General features: G+C 42.2%; 1 protein-coding gene across 12 annotated transcripts in view; it reads right to left on the bottom strand.

Annotated features, from left to right (window-relative positions):
- MAGI2 (membrane associated guanylate kinase, WW and PDZ domain containing 2) overlaps nucleotides 1-13,429 on the bottom strand; it is a 585,270-nt gene that overhangs the window by 23,680 nt on the left and 548,161 nt on the right. For all 12 annotated transcript variants that reach the window (XM_087967823.1, XM_087967826.1, XM_087967821.1 and 9 more), the window contains 2 exons: nucleotides 12,621-12,840; nucleotides 7,841-7,984 (listed from right to left, as the gene is read on the bottom strand). In XM_087967823.1, the coding sequence (XP_087823949.1) occupies nucleotides 7,841-7,984; nucleotides 12,621-12,840 (364 nt within the window). The remainder of the gene's footprint in view (nucleotides 1-7,840; nucleotides 7,985-12,620; nucleotides 12,841-13,429) is intronic.

Raw genomic sequence — 13,429 nt, forward strand, 5'->3', positions numbered from 1 at the left:
AACAACCGGTTCTAGCGAATAGGTGCGAACTGGTAGAATCCCACCCCTGTATGGCATGGGTGCTGTCATCCCAGCTCAACTCTGCTGTGCATGCATGCACAGCCAGCTGGTCTTCGGGTCTTTGTCATGCATGCATGAGGAGTGGGGCACATGCAGGGTGGTGGGGTGCATATGCTGGGGGAAGGGTGCATTGCAGGGGACACGTGTGTATTGCATTTTGGGGATGCATACGGATGCATGCTTTGGGCACTCGGTGCCAAAAAGGTTAGCCATCATTGGTGTAGAGTCACCTGCTTTGGTGGGGGGTTGGACTAGATAACCTACAAGGTCTCTTCCAACTCTGTTAATCTGTTAATATTCAGAGGCGACTGTCTGAGTAGCCGCTGCCGTATCTGCATATACATTTTATATATAATTACATCGACTGCGTATATATGTTTGCTTCTCTTCCTGCTACATTCTCATCTTCCCTAAATAATAGTCAATAAAAACTCTGCTCTTCCAATAGGCCTGAAAGGATAAAACAGACTGACGATTTTAGCATCCCAGTAAGTATTTTCATTTGGATGTCCCTGCTTCACCTCTGATGTTTCAAAAACAATTATACTAGCTTCGTTTAAACCAAGGATGTCGCATGTCATTCTTCAATGAACAAAGTTTGGCCAATCAACAAAATTCATTCCAGGTGGGCTATTTTCCCTGCCAGGTCAGAACAAAACGTAATTACATGCGTGGGCTTTCAGCCTCTGTTAAGTGGCAACTTTTAATGAGCAAAACAACCCTTGATTGTGCACTGGGGATACCGTCGTCTGCCAGCTTAATGCACTTCCATAATTAAAACTCCTGGAAGAGACTAATTGTCTGGCAAAAAAATGACATTGTCTTTCTAAATGTGGATTGTCGGTTCCAGACAAACTGTTTCGGTATATTTTCTTTTCCCATCCTACCTGTTGATGGAAAGAGATAGCAAGCGAACTTGTAGCGTTCAGGAAACTATAGAGCTAGCTAGCTAGCTAGCTAGATACCCTGTTTCCCTGAAAATACGACCTACCCTGAAAGTAAGTCCTAGCTTGATTTTTACACGTGTGTCCAATATAAGCCCTACTCCCAAAATAAACCCTAATTAAGATCCCGCCCACTCCAGAGTAGACAGGTAAAAGTTAAGCTAGGGTGGGGATGGGGTGGTGGTGGAGCTGCCCTACTACTTACCTTTGGACAGTTGTCAGGCATCGCACACCCCGACACCTGCCTTCCCGGCCCATTTCTTCTGCAGCCAGCAAGGCTAGCAAGGCTTTCCTGAAGGCCTCTGTAGCTGATAACAAAGCTCTGGATCGATCCGGAGCTTGTTATCTGCTGCAGAGGCCTTCAGGAAAGCCTTGCCAGCTGCAGAAGAAGTTTCTGAAGGCCTCTGACAGCGTAAAGGAGGCTGGGGCTGACTTGTGCAAGTGAGATTAGTCAGTGGATAACATCCCCTGAAAATAAGACCTGGTGCCTTTTTTGATGGCAAAAAATATAAAACAAGGTCTTATTTTGGGGGAAACATGGTAGATAGATAGATAGATAGATAGATAGATAGATAGATAGATAGATAGATAGATAGATAGATAGATGATAGATAGATAGATAGATAGATAGATAGATAGATAGATAGATAGATAGATAGATAGATGATAGGCAATAAAGGAGAATATTTGTAGCTCAGGGTTGACAGGAGGGGTCCTTGGTGCTCTCTGAGCTTGGTTGTTTTTTTGCTGATGTTTCATTACCATACTAGGCAACATCATCAGAGACTAGCACCAATGATGGTATCTAGTTTGGGTAATGAAATGCCTGCAAGAAAACAAGCAAACTCAGAGAGCACCAAGGACTACCAGTGATAGATCAATTGTCAGTTTTGTGTCTCTGTGCTATTGAATTGTGGACTACCCTGAGTTGCTTCTCATTGTCTCATTTCATAAATTACTGATATTAAAATTAATGGATAAACCAGTCCTTTCTTGTTCAAGTAGGATGACTAAACCTTATTTGGACAATTTTCCATAAATGCGAAAGCTAAAAAAAAGTAGTGGAATGATCTGGGAAGCAAGAGGTTAGGGAAGTCCCCATATCATAGAACATAGAATAAAAGAGTTGGAAGGGATCTTGGAGGTCTTCTAGTCTGACACACACACCCCCTGCTCTAGCAAGAGACCCTACACCAGGGGTGATAAACACAAAGACTGTGGGCCAGATCTGGCCCGAGATGTGGTTGGATCCAGCCCAAGGGGTCATCCTGTTCTACCCAGTGGGAAGAGTTTAAGCAGTGGCATCAATCTGGCCATGCCCACCCACCCAGTTGGCCATGCTCACCTAGCTGGTCACACCCAGTGAGTGGCATCAAGCTGACCACACCCATCCAGTTGGCCATGCCTACCCAGTTGGTCACACCCAGTGAGTGGCATCAAGCTGGTGTCAGGATTCTGGCAGTTACACCAATTAAATCATGAGTCTCAAGCCACACTCCCAAAACTGCAAGGGATTTATTAGAAGTTAACATGCTGGCATTTGCTTGGGTGTAGCCAACTCTGAGATACATAATTCACTGTCAGCCTTGATCCTGCTTTTTCCCCCACCCCTCTGGGTGTATCATCCAATGAAACACGTCCCTAGCCAAGACTCATCAATCATGCTCTCCAGTTAGATTTTTGCACGGCAGAAGCTTCAGTCATCTAATCAATCTTTGAAGAAAATATGAATGGAATGTACTTTCTATTCCACACTGCTGCCTGCTCTTTGAAACTCCCCCCTTCTTTCTGTTGACAACTATAAAACGTGAATACAAAATGTTTTATGAATTGACAGCTGGCCACACCCATTAAGTTGGCCACACCCATCCAGTTGACCACACTCATCCAGTTCGCCATGCCCACCCATTCGGTCACCACCCAGTGAGTGGCATCAAGCTGGCCACACCCATCCAGTTGGTCACACCCACCAGTTGACCATGCCCACCCAGTTGGTCACACCCAGTGAGAGGGATCAAGCTGGCACACCCATCCAGTTGGCTACACCCACCCAGTCAATCACACCCATCCAGTTGGCCACTCTCATCCAGTTGGCTACACCCATCCAGTTGGCCATGCCCATCCAGTTGGCTATGCCCACCCAGTCAGCCACACCGATCCAGTTGGCCACACCCACCCGGACCCCCAAGGTCAACCACAGCCCTGATGCAGCCCTCAATGAAATGGAGTTTTGACGACCCTGGTCTTGAAAAATGATTGACGTCATTTTTAATAAATCTGGGTGACACTGTCATGTGATTTATTTATTTTATTTTATTTATTTGATTTGTCTTGAATCAATGAATGCTCTGGAAATAGTAAAGCAGCAATATATTTTACCTGGTCATCTCAATTATGTAAAAGAATAAAACAACAATGCATTTTGGCCTACACTCTTTTGCTGACAGAAGAGTTACATTACGATTCTTGACGGTTGTTTACGAGTTGTAATTTTCTTCAAAGATATATTCCAGAAATGTTTGCATAACATACCAAATAAGCTATGCTAATTCATTCCACAGAGGGGAAAAATGTATGTACCCTTATAGATAATAATAAATATAGACGTAACCACATCAATTTAACATTATCATTTAAAAAAAATGAATTTGATTAGATTAAAGCTGAGATTAATAGCCTGACATATTTTTTTGGAAGTTATTTTCCATGAATTATGAACATACTTGCAGCTAGATGAGCTGACTTGCATGTTTTAAAGAATAAAATTAATCATAAGTGTAAAAAAAGAAGTCCTTTGCTTCCTCTTAAGGTGTTCTTTGATGATGAGAGCTGAACTCGTTTTGAAAACAGGCTTCATAAGAGATTCCCCCATTTTTTTCTTATTAAGATAAAATAAAATATGATGCTAAAATCAATTCAAGAACCTCAAGAAAATGCAATCTGCTTTATCTATTATTTCTGTCTTCCTGCAGTCCAATACATCATGTTGCTTAGAGTTTTAGGATTCCGATCCATCAAAAGCTAATCCCTATTTTATGAAAAGTGGCTGAAGAAGAATGCGGTAGAGAATTACTGTCATGTCCTCCAAATGCTTTAGAATAAAAATGATGACCAAAGACTGAGATTGATGAGAAGGGAATTTCCCTTTTAAATTCAGAATGCAGCCCATATGAAGCCTTAAAAGAAACCACCAGGACCCAGAATGAATTCCTAACTACCGTGTTTCTCATATAATAAGGCCGGGTCTTATTTTTTTTTGAGCCCCGAAAAAATGGCTAGGCTGTCTTTTCGGGGGTGACTTAATTCCCCCCCTTGCATCTTTGGGTGGGCGGGTGGCAACGGCTTGGATGTTGACCTCGGCGTTGGTGGGGCACTTCGTATCGGGGTCAACGCAGGCAGCACCATATCCGGGTGTGCAACAAAAGTACTTCCTACCGGCAAGCCCCCCCCACCATTCCCCCCCATTTCGCATGTTTTAATATAGGCCTTAATTTGGGGGGAGGGGCTTAATTTCATTTCATGCCTATAAAACATGCTGGGGCTTCCTATTGGGGGAGGCCATATTGTTGGAGAAACAGGGTAATATTTAGTGCACTCATAAATTATTATTATTTGTTTAATTATAATAGAAGAGCAGAGTTTGGAAGAAACTTTGGTGGTCCAAACTACCAAAAGGTGTGAGAAGAAAAGACATGGCTGGCAATTAAAGTTAGTAACAGAGTTGGAAGGGACCTTGGAGGTCTTCTAATCCAACCTGGCCCAAGCAGGAGACCCAATAGATTATATATAGTTTAGTTATAAAGAATATATAATATTTTAGGCAAAAATCACCCAGTACAACTGCTTTGATAGCAACATTGAACTACACAAGGTGCACAGTGGATTTTCCACTATCTTATGAGCTAAAAACATAAAATAACAGAGTTGGAAGGGAACTTGGAGGTCATCTAGTCCAATTCCCTGCTCAAGCAGGAGAGTCTATACTATTTCAGACCAATGGATGTCCAATCTCTTCTTGAAAACCTCCAGCGTTCGACCACCCACAACTTCTGAAGGCAAATCATTCCATTGGTTAATTGTCCTCCCAGTTAGGAAATTTCTCCTTAGTTCTAGGTTGCTTCTCTCCTTGATTAGTTTACACCCATTGCTTCTTGTTCTGCCTTCAAGTCCTTTGGAGAATAGCTTGACTCCCTCTTCTTTGTGGCAACCCCTTAGATATTGGAAAACTGCTATCATGTCTCCCCTAGTCCTTCTTTTCATTCAACTAGCCATACCCAATTCCTTAAATTGTAAAACATAATTTCCCAAAATTTCTTAGCCCCTATCTTGGTTACTAGAACACCCAAGTACAAAAGAACAGGTGTGGCCAAATATCGCAGCTACACATCGTACCACAGCAAAGTTGGGCCTTTTAAGGGATAAAATAGATACATTGATGGATGACAAATTTGAAGCTTTTAAGGTTGAATGTGTCGATGGAAATTGATAAAGCATACCATTCCTTAAAAATGTCCCTCTTTTTCTTCCAGGTCTAATTGAAACTTTGTCTGTCTTGGGATCAATTGGGATCCTATGCATTGAGACTGGATGATTCTGTTGTGGTCCACCAGCATCCTGTGGAGACGACAGCAGAGTCGGACAGTGGGGAGGAACATGGGACAGTCTGGGAGTCTGGGGAGGACTTGGATGAGGGTCCTGCATCCAATACAGAGATGGGGCCAGGACCATCTGGGAGTTGTGTGCTGACTCCGGAGCCTTCAGAATCTGGCAGCAGCAAGGCAAAGGAACAAGGGGAGCCTGTTCCCAGTGCACACATGTGCAGAACTGCTAGAAGACAAGGGCAGCTAAAACAAAAGGGGTGACTAGGGAGTAAGGCTTGGAGGTGATTGGCCCCTCCCATAAGACATAAAGGAGGAGCAAAGGGACAGGAACCTTTGCAGGAAGCAACTTTGCTTGTACTGGTCAGTTTGAAACCTGAAGCTCTGTGTTGAATTTGTGCTCTGGTTGGCCTTGTATAACTAATTGGAAATTTAGTCATTGGCAGCATTTCAAGGAAGATAAAGGTGTGTGCTTATTAGACTTATCCCAAAGGACTTTGACTAAAATTCACAGCCGTTGAAATAAAGAAAATAAAGGTTTTGGGACTAATGTTTGTTTATTGTCTCAGAACAGATTCCTTCACAGTGGGCAGACCAGAAAGCAAATACAAATACATTCACTGAAGTTTGGAAAATAATTTATGAATGGAAAAAGTCACACATAAGCCAAGGTTAGTGGCGACGAAGCATTGCTTTCAAAGTTGTGAGAATGATACATTAATGAGAGAACATTTAGCAATGGATTAACGGTGTCAGGTAAACTGATCAGAATACTTGAAAAAAATGTACTTAAAACTTTGGCGTCCTCTGAATCCAGAGTTTCTCATTGACTCTTATCATTAGCATTGAAAACTGCCATGTCAGCTGTTCTGCTTAATGAGGAATTCAAATTAAAACTCATCTCATCTCTACCTGAACATGCCCAGTGAACAAGAAAATGCCATCCCTCTCGAGAGTTGGTTCCTTTGTCTGAATTGGACGGGGTTTTCTTCCCCCTCTAATATTTAATCAGAATCCACCTCTCTCTAATTTAATTAAATCGCTCCACATTCTGGACTCCAGGACAATAGAAAACAAGTCTCGATCGTCTTTGGGAGGGTAGCCATTTTGATATTTTAAGACCGTCGCATATCCCTCCTCAATTTAAATATCCCCAGATCTTCCAATCTCTCTTTGTGACACCTCGTTTCTAATTTTTGGATCCCCCTCAATCAGAGGTGGTATTCAGCAGGTTCTGACCAGTTTTGGCAAACTGGTAGCGGAAATTTTGAGTAGCTTGGAGAACCAGTCGTAACCTTCCCCCAGAAGTGGGGAGGGAATGGAGATTTTACAGTATCCTTCTCCTTCCATACTCACCAAGCCATACCCACCCAGCCATGTCATGCCCACCAAGCCACACCCACAGAACTGTAGTAAAATTTTTTGAATCCCACCAATGCCCTCAATGCCTTTCTCAGAATCTGCTCCAGAAGGTTCCTAATTATAGAGCTGGTATTCAGCTGGTTCGGACCGGTTCAGGTGAACCTGTAGCAGAAATTTTGACCGGTTCTGTGAAGCATGCAGAACCGGTAGCATGCAATTTGGAATTTCACTACTGGTTGTCTTTCCATCTTTAAACCTGTACTTCAGTAATAGCGAGTGCAACTAAAGAGGAAAAATCGCATCTTGGCAGGAATAAAATCCTACAAAGACTGGTGTCAACTCATAAAATATTTCTCTGGTCTTTTAGAGTTGCCAACAGAAAGGGAGTGGGGGGGGGGGGGAATAGCATAGCAGCTTGCAAAACTGAAAGTGCATTCCATAAATGTTTTCAGAGATAGTAATTAGGTGATCAAAGTTTCTGCCATGGAAAATTCTAATTGAAGACCACTGCGACATGTAATTCACTGTCACCCTTAATCGTGGTTTCCCCCCATCCCTCTGGGTGTATCATAATTCATATTCTCCAACGAAACACATTCATAGCCAAGAGTCATCAATCACGTTCTCCAATTAGAGAGTCCGGTAGCTTAGTTATAATCTTTGCAAGATAAGAATGGAATGCACTTTTGGTTCCAAACTGTTGCACTGCTCTTTCAAATTTCTCCCCCTCCCCTTCTGTTCATTGCAACTCTAAAAAAGCATAGAAGTGTTTTATGAGTTTATAGTGTATATATTTAGTGAGAAATAAGCTTAATTTTGCTCAATGCCACTGGCTTTCCATGATCTGTTAGCATTTACCTCCTCGAGTTTTCTTACCCTCATTCGTCCGTTTCTTATTGCTGGCCCGTCTTCTGCCAATCTCAAGACATAGAGATCCATTTTGTATTCTCTCCCACCACGAATGCTGAATCCAAACCCTTTGGCTCCCTTTTCCAAGTCCACAGTAAAATAATCAAAATCCTAGACAAACCAAGGGAGAGAAGAAAAACCAACGATTTTAAGAAACGGTAGCGTTTTTTTTCTTGACTAAAGTCAATACTTCAAACGTATTGCCATATCAACAAAGAGATATGGACTCAGATTAATTGACCTCTTTATATTTCAATACTTAATTGAAATATTCACAAGGTTTTTTTTTTAAAAAAATGATCATTAACATCACTAAGAGCGCAGTGACAAGAATGCAGTATTGCAGGCTAATTTTGCTGACTGCCAGCAGTTCGATCCTCACCAGCTCAAGGTTGACTCAGCCTTCTGTCCTTCCGAGGTCAGTAAAATGAGGACCCAGATTGTTGAGGGCAAGAGGCTGACTCTGTAAACCGCTTAGAGAGGGCTGTGAAGAATTGTGAAGTGGTATATAAGTCTAAGTACTATTCTACATGTTTAGTGTAAACTCCAGCTTTGGGTGGGATGTTGTCATCCTCAGCTCAATTTGGTGTATGGTTAAGGAGATCATGAATTCTAGTATTTGCCTGACAGCCAAAGTCAGCTGGGTAACCTTGGGCCAGTCACTCTGTCTCAGCCCTAAGAATGGCACAATGCAGAGGTGGTATTCAGCTAGTTCTAACCAGTTCTGGAGAACCGATAGTAGAAATTTTGAGTAGTTTGGAGAACTGGTAAATACCATTTCTGGTGGGCCCTGCCTCATCTATTCTCTGCCTCCTGAGTCCCAGCTGATCGGAGTCCCAGCTAATCAGCTGGGTCTTTTTTTGTTGCCCTGCACAGGAGAACGGAGCTGGAAAGCAGGTTAGTGGGGTGGGGAGGGAATGGGGATTTTGCAGTATCCTTCCCCTGCCACACCCACCAAGCCACGCCACACTCACCAAGCCATGCCCACAGAACCGGTAGTAAAAAAAAATTAATACCACCACTGGCACAATGGCAAATGACTTCTGAAATTTTGTGAAGAAAATTGCAGGAGATGTTGACGCAACTGCCAGGAGTCAACAATGACGTGAAGGTGACACATGCAGGCAAACACACACACACAAAACACACACACACATACAAATATGATCACAAGCTCTTATTCTGGGGACATTAACACTGCAGCTTGCCGTATTTGCTGAAGGTTGTAAATTATGAATAATCATAATTTACTTGAAACAATGATGCTTCAAATCATGATTCAATGAAACTCCAGTTAAAATTTATATTTTGGATTAAGAACAGTGCAGTTAAGGGGAGATAAAACCTAAAACAAAATTTTCTCTTCTTCTCATGGCTATTCCAGAGGCATAAACAGAAGAGGGGAACATAGAACCCCAAAGACCAGCTAGTTTCTGTTGCATCAAGACAAGCCATAGTTTATTTTTGGCATCTGAATGGAGACAACACACACCAGACAAAACAGTTCAGATTTTGGCAGATGGGTAATTATCATAGGATCATAGGGCTAGATTCAATCTTGGAGGTCTTCTAGTTTAACCAAGGCATCTTTATACCACCCAAGAGAAATGGTTGTCTAATCTTTACTTAAAAACCTCCAGCAATGGAGGACCCACAACTACTGAAGCCAAGTTGTTCCATTGATAAATTGTCCTCACTGTCAGGAAATTCCTCCTTATTTCCAGGTTGACTCTCCTTCTGAGAAGCTTCCATCCATTCCTTCTTGTCCTGCCCTCTAGTGCTTTGGAGAATAAATGGACCCCCTCTTTCCCGTGGCAGCCCTTCCAAGTAGTGGAAGACTGCTATCATGTCTCCCCTCAATCTTCCCTTCCTTAACCCAAACCCCTCCTTCTTCTTTTAGTCGTTTTTCATAAGATTTAGCCTTTAGTCCTTTCATCATCTTTGTTGCTCTTCCCTGTATTCATTCTAAACGGAAAATATTGGCACCTTTTTTGTATTGTGGATATGTAGCTTGTATAACATAAAATATTCACTGTTTTATTGAGTGGCATGGTGGCCTAATGGTGAAGATGCTCAACTTCCACTCGGAAGGTTGAGAGTTCAATCCTAGGTAGCGGCAGATGCTTCTCTCCTAGACCGCAAAGAGAAAATATCTGCTGTAAACTCCATATAGGCATTAGGAAGGGCATCTGGCCAGTAAATGCTCGGCTCCATCCAGTCATCTCAACGCTACCCTGCATTAAGGGATTACAGGGTCATAAAAGGTTATTTATGACTTTATACACACATAATGTACATTTCGGCTGACACTCTATGCTTATCAAATCTGGGTCTTGATGGAATACGTTTCAGGATAAGACTGCTGGAGTTGGTGAGCGTGTCGGAATCTGGCCATTCGTGCAATCTATGTGCAGAGAATATCTGTTTGGACAGTTCAAACAGCAACGCAAATAGACACATAAGGTACGAGCTGCTGAACCAACAGTCTTTTTTAAATTATTATTTGCTTGAGCTCCTTTGTGGGTTTTTAAAATGATTTCCTAATTACCGGAAGAATTGATCTATAAAAGGGAGAAAAAAGTGGCAACATTTACACAGTCCTTCCATAGAGTTTACATTTAGCCAATCTGCTAGTGGAGCTGCTTAGGTTATCCATGTGTAAAAGTGACTCTCTGACTTCTGATTCTCTCGCTATTACAAAGGTATGTTTGTAAATGAGTTTTTGTGGCTCGCTTCATAGGAGCACCAAAGATTACAAGAAAGGGGAAAACGGTCTCCAAAATATGACTTAACTGTGATCCCCATGGTAGGGTTTGACTCAATCCGAGCTATTCCATAGCTCTGTTATCGTCAGAAATGGAGGGTCTGTGTTGGGTAGATTACAGAGAGAAGGTCCTTCACATTGTTGGCTTGCTTTCATAAGGCCGGACCTTAGTTTTTTACCAATGAAAGTGGAAAAAAAAAACACCATTTATTTACCCTGTTTCCCCAAAAATATGACCTACCCTGAAAGTAAGTCCTAGCTTGATTTTTACACATGCGCCCAATATAAGCCCTACCCCAAAATACTTTGTGGGTAGGGCTTATGTTGATCCGGAGCTCTGTTATCCATAAGCTCTGTTATTGTCAGACATGGTGCAGGGTCTCCTGCTTGGGTGGGGGGTTGGACTAGATGACCTACAAGGACCCTTCCAACTCTGATTATCTGTTATCTATTATCAGCTGCAGAGGCCTTCACCCGTTGCCTGGTGCTGGGGTTCAAACCTGGGCTGTCAGCTTTCTAGCTGACAAGTTCAGAGTCGGGGCGGGGGGGGGGGGGGGGGGGGGGGGGGGGGGGGGGGGGGGGGGGGGGGGGGGGGGGGGGGGGGGGGGGGGGGGATTTTTTTTTAAAATGGGGGGGGGGGGGGGGGGGGGGGGGGGGGGGGGGGGTTTGGGGTGGGGGGGGGGGGGGGGGAAAGAAAAGGGGAAAGAGGGGGAAATTTATTTTTGGGGGGGGAAAGATTAAAAAGGGTAATTTAACCACTGAGCCCGGTATTAATATAAACATATCCATAAATTATTTAAGGTAAAAATATCAAAGCAGGACTATCAAACAGAAACTGCAATTAATTGCCAGATTGATCTAGAATTATTTTTAGGAAGATAAAAACACAGAATAACAATCTGTGATTTGTCTTTTGATTAATAAGGAGTCATTAACCAAACAGGGGCTTGGCCAGGGAAAGCAAGAAAATGTGAGAAAGAAACTCAAGATAACCCTGTCTTGACTTTATTTGGTATGAGTGAAAGGGAAGGGGAAATGTTTTTACTATCAAGCTTTCATGATAGGCCAGATCTGGAAACAAACAAATAAAAAACCCAGAACTCTCCTTTATTGATACAGGCTGTTGAAAGCCCTATCTATCTATCTATCTATCTATCTATCTATCTATCTATCTATCTATCTATCTATCTATCTATCCATCTCTATCTATCCACCTATCCATCCATCCATCCATCTATCCATCCCAGAAAAAAGATAGATTAGATAATAGAACCTTCACAACATGGGAACAGAAATTTGCTAAACGTTATTTCCTTGGTTTAGCTTTCCTCTCTTAGAAGCATCCATTCCTTTTCACCATTTATAAAACGTCACAAAACTTTTTCAAGGGTTTTTTTCCATTTCTTTTTTTTAACATGCCTAAAGTATCTATCTATCTATCTATCTATCTATCTATCTATCTATCTATCTATCTATCTATCTATCTATCTATCTATCATTTGTCAATGTCAGGCAAAGGAAACACACACACACACACACAAACACACACACACAGTTTAGCTTCTCAACTCTTGGAAGACACTGGACACATTCTTGTTGACTGCAAACCGTACAATGGAGAAAGGGATGCTTAATTGCTCCCTTATTTAAAAAACTAATATATATTTTATTTACATTTTTCAGATTCATTTTGCATTTTTGAGATGGTCAGTTGGCTTAGCACAGAAAGTCCTTTATCTATCAGTTAGTTCAGAGGTGTCCAAACTTGGCAACTTTAAGACTTGTGGACTTCAAGTCCCAGAATTCCTCAGCCAGCTATGCTGTCTGGAGAATTCTGGGAGTTGAGTCCACAAGTCTTAAAGTTGCCAAGTTTGGAGACCCCTGAGTTAGCTAATTAATTTTTAGCCAACAGAAACATCGAACGACTGGGGTGCAGAACGGAAAAAATAATATAAAATTATGCACACCGACAAGGAGGAATACCTGAGGTGGCCTGTAATCCGATAAGGGGAACTGCCTGGTGTCAGGAGAATGTTGCCGGTAGTCTATCAAAGGCGGCTGCCGGTAATCCAAAGGGGGGGATTGCTGGTAATCTAATACAGGGGGATGCCGGTAATCTAGCGGAGGCTGCCTGTAATCTGTAAATGGAGGTTGTCGAATGTCGGGTTTGACATCCTGCCTTGCTTTTACTTCTGACCTGTAACTAAACAAGAAAACCACAATAACAACGGCATTAGAACTAAACATTCTGTTGTTGGCGAAATGTTGAACCTGTAAAATCAACGGAAGTAGTCCCGTAATCTTGGCCCAAGTAATCAAAGCACATAGTTTCATGTTCACTTTATTGTCATTGCACCTCGTAACCACGAAATTAAATGCCGTCTTCAGTGTAGATCATACGTAAGAAAATTATAAAAATAAAACAAAAGCACGCAGCCTTCCCATTCTATACAACTGAATTGAAAACCCCTGATAGCATTAATATTGCACGATGTCAGAATGCACACAGTGTATGTGAGACAACCCAGGAGCAATAACATCAAACAGGGGTGTGTAATAATAAATAGTGATTTATCTCTACAAAAGAATATACATACACGTATTAGGCAAAGGTCAACCAGTCAATCAGCAATTTACAGCACAGAAGCACACACTCATACACACAGATATGCCCCGACAGGGCCTCTCTTATAATACAGTATCTTAAAGTGGTAACAGTCAAATAACCCTGCTGACTCATTACTACCATTGCATCATCATTACAGCATTATAGTACTACAGCATTACAGCAG

This window comes from Notechis scutatus, chromosome 6, assembly GCF_049901735.1.
Source record: "Notechis scutatus isolate UNSWTSFEM ecotype Mainland chromosome 6, rNotScu1.2, whole genome shotgun sequence".
NCBI classification, from domain to species: domain Eukaryota; kingdom Metazoa; phylum Chordata; class Lepidosauria; order Squamata; family Elapidae; genus Notechis; species Notechis scutatus.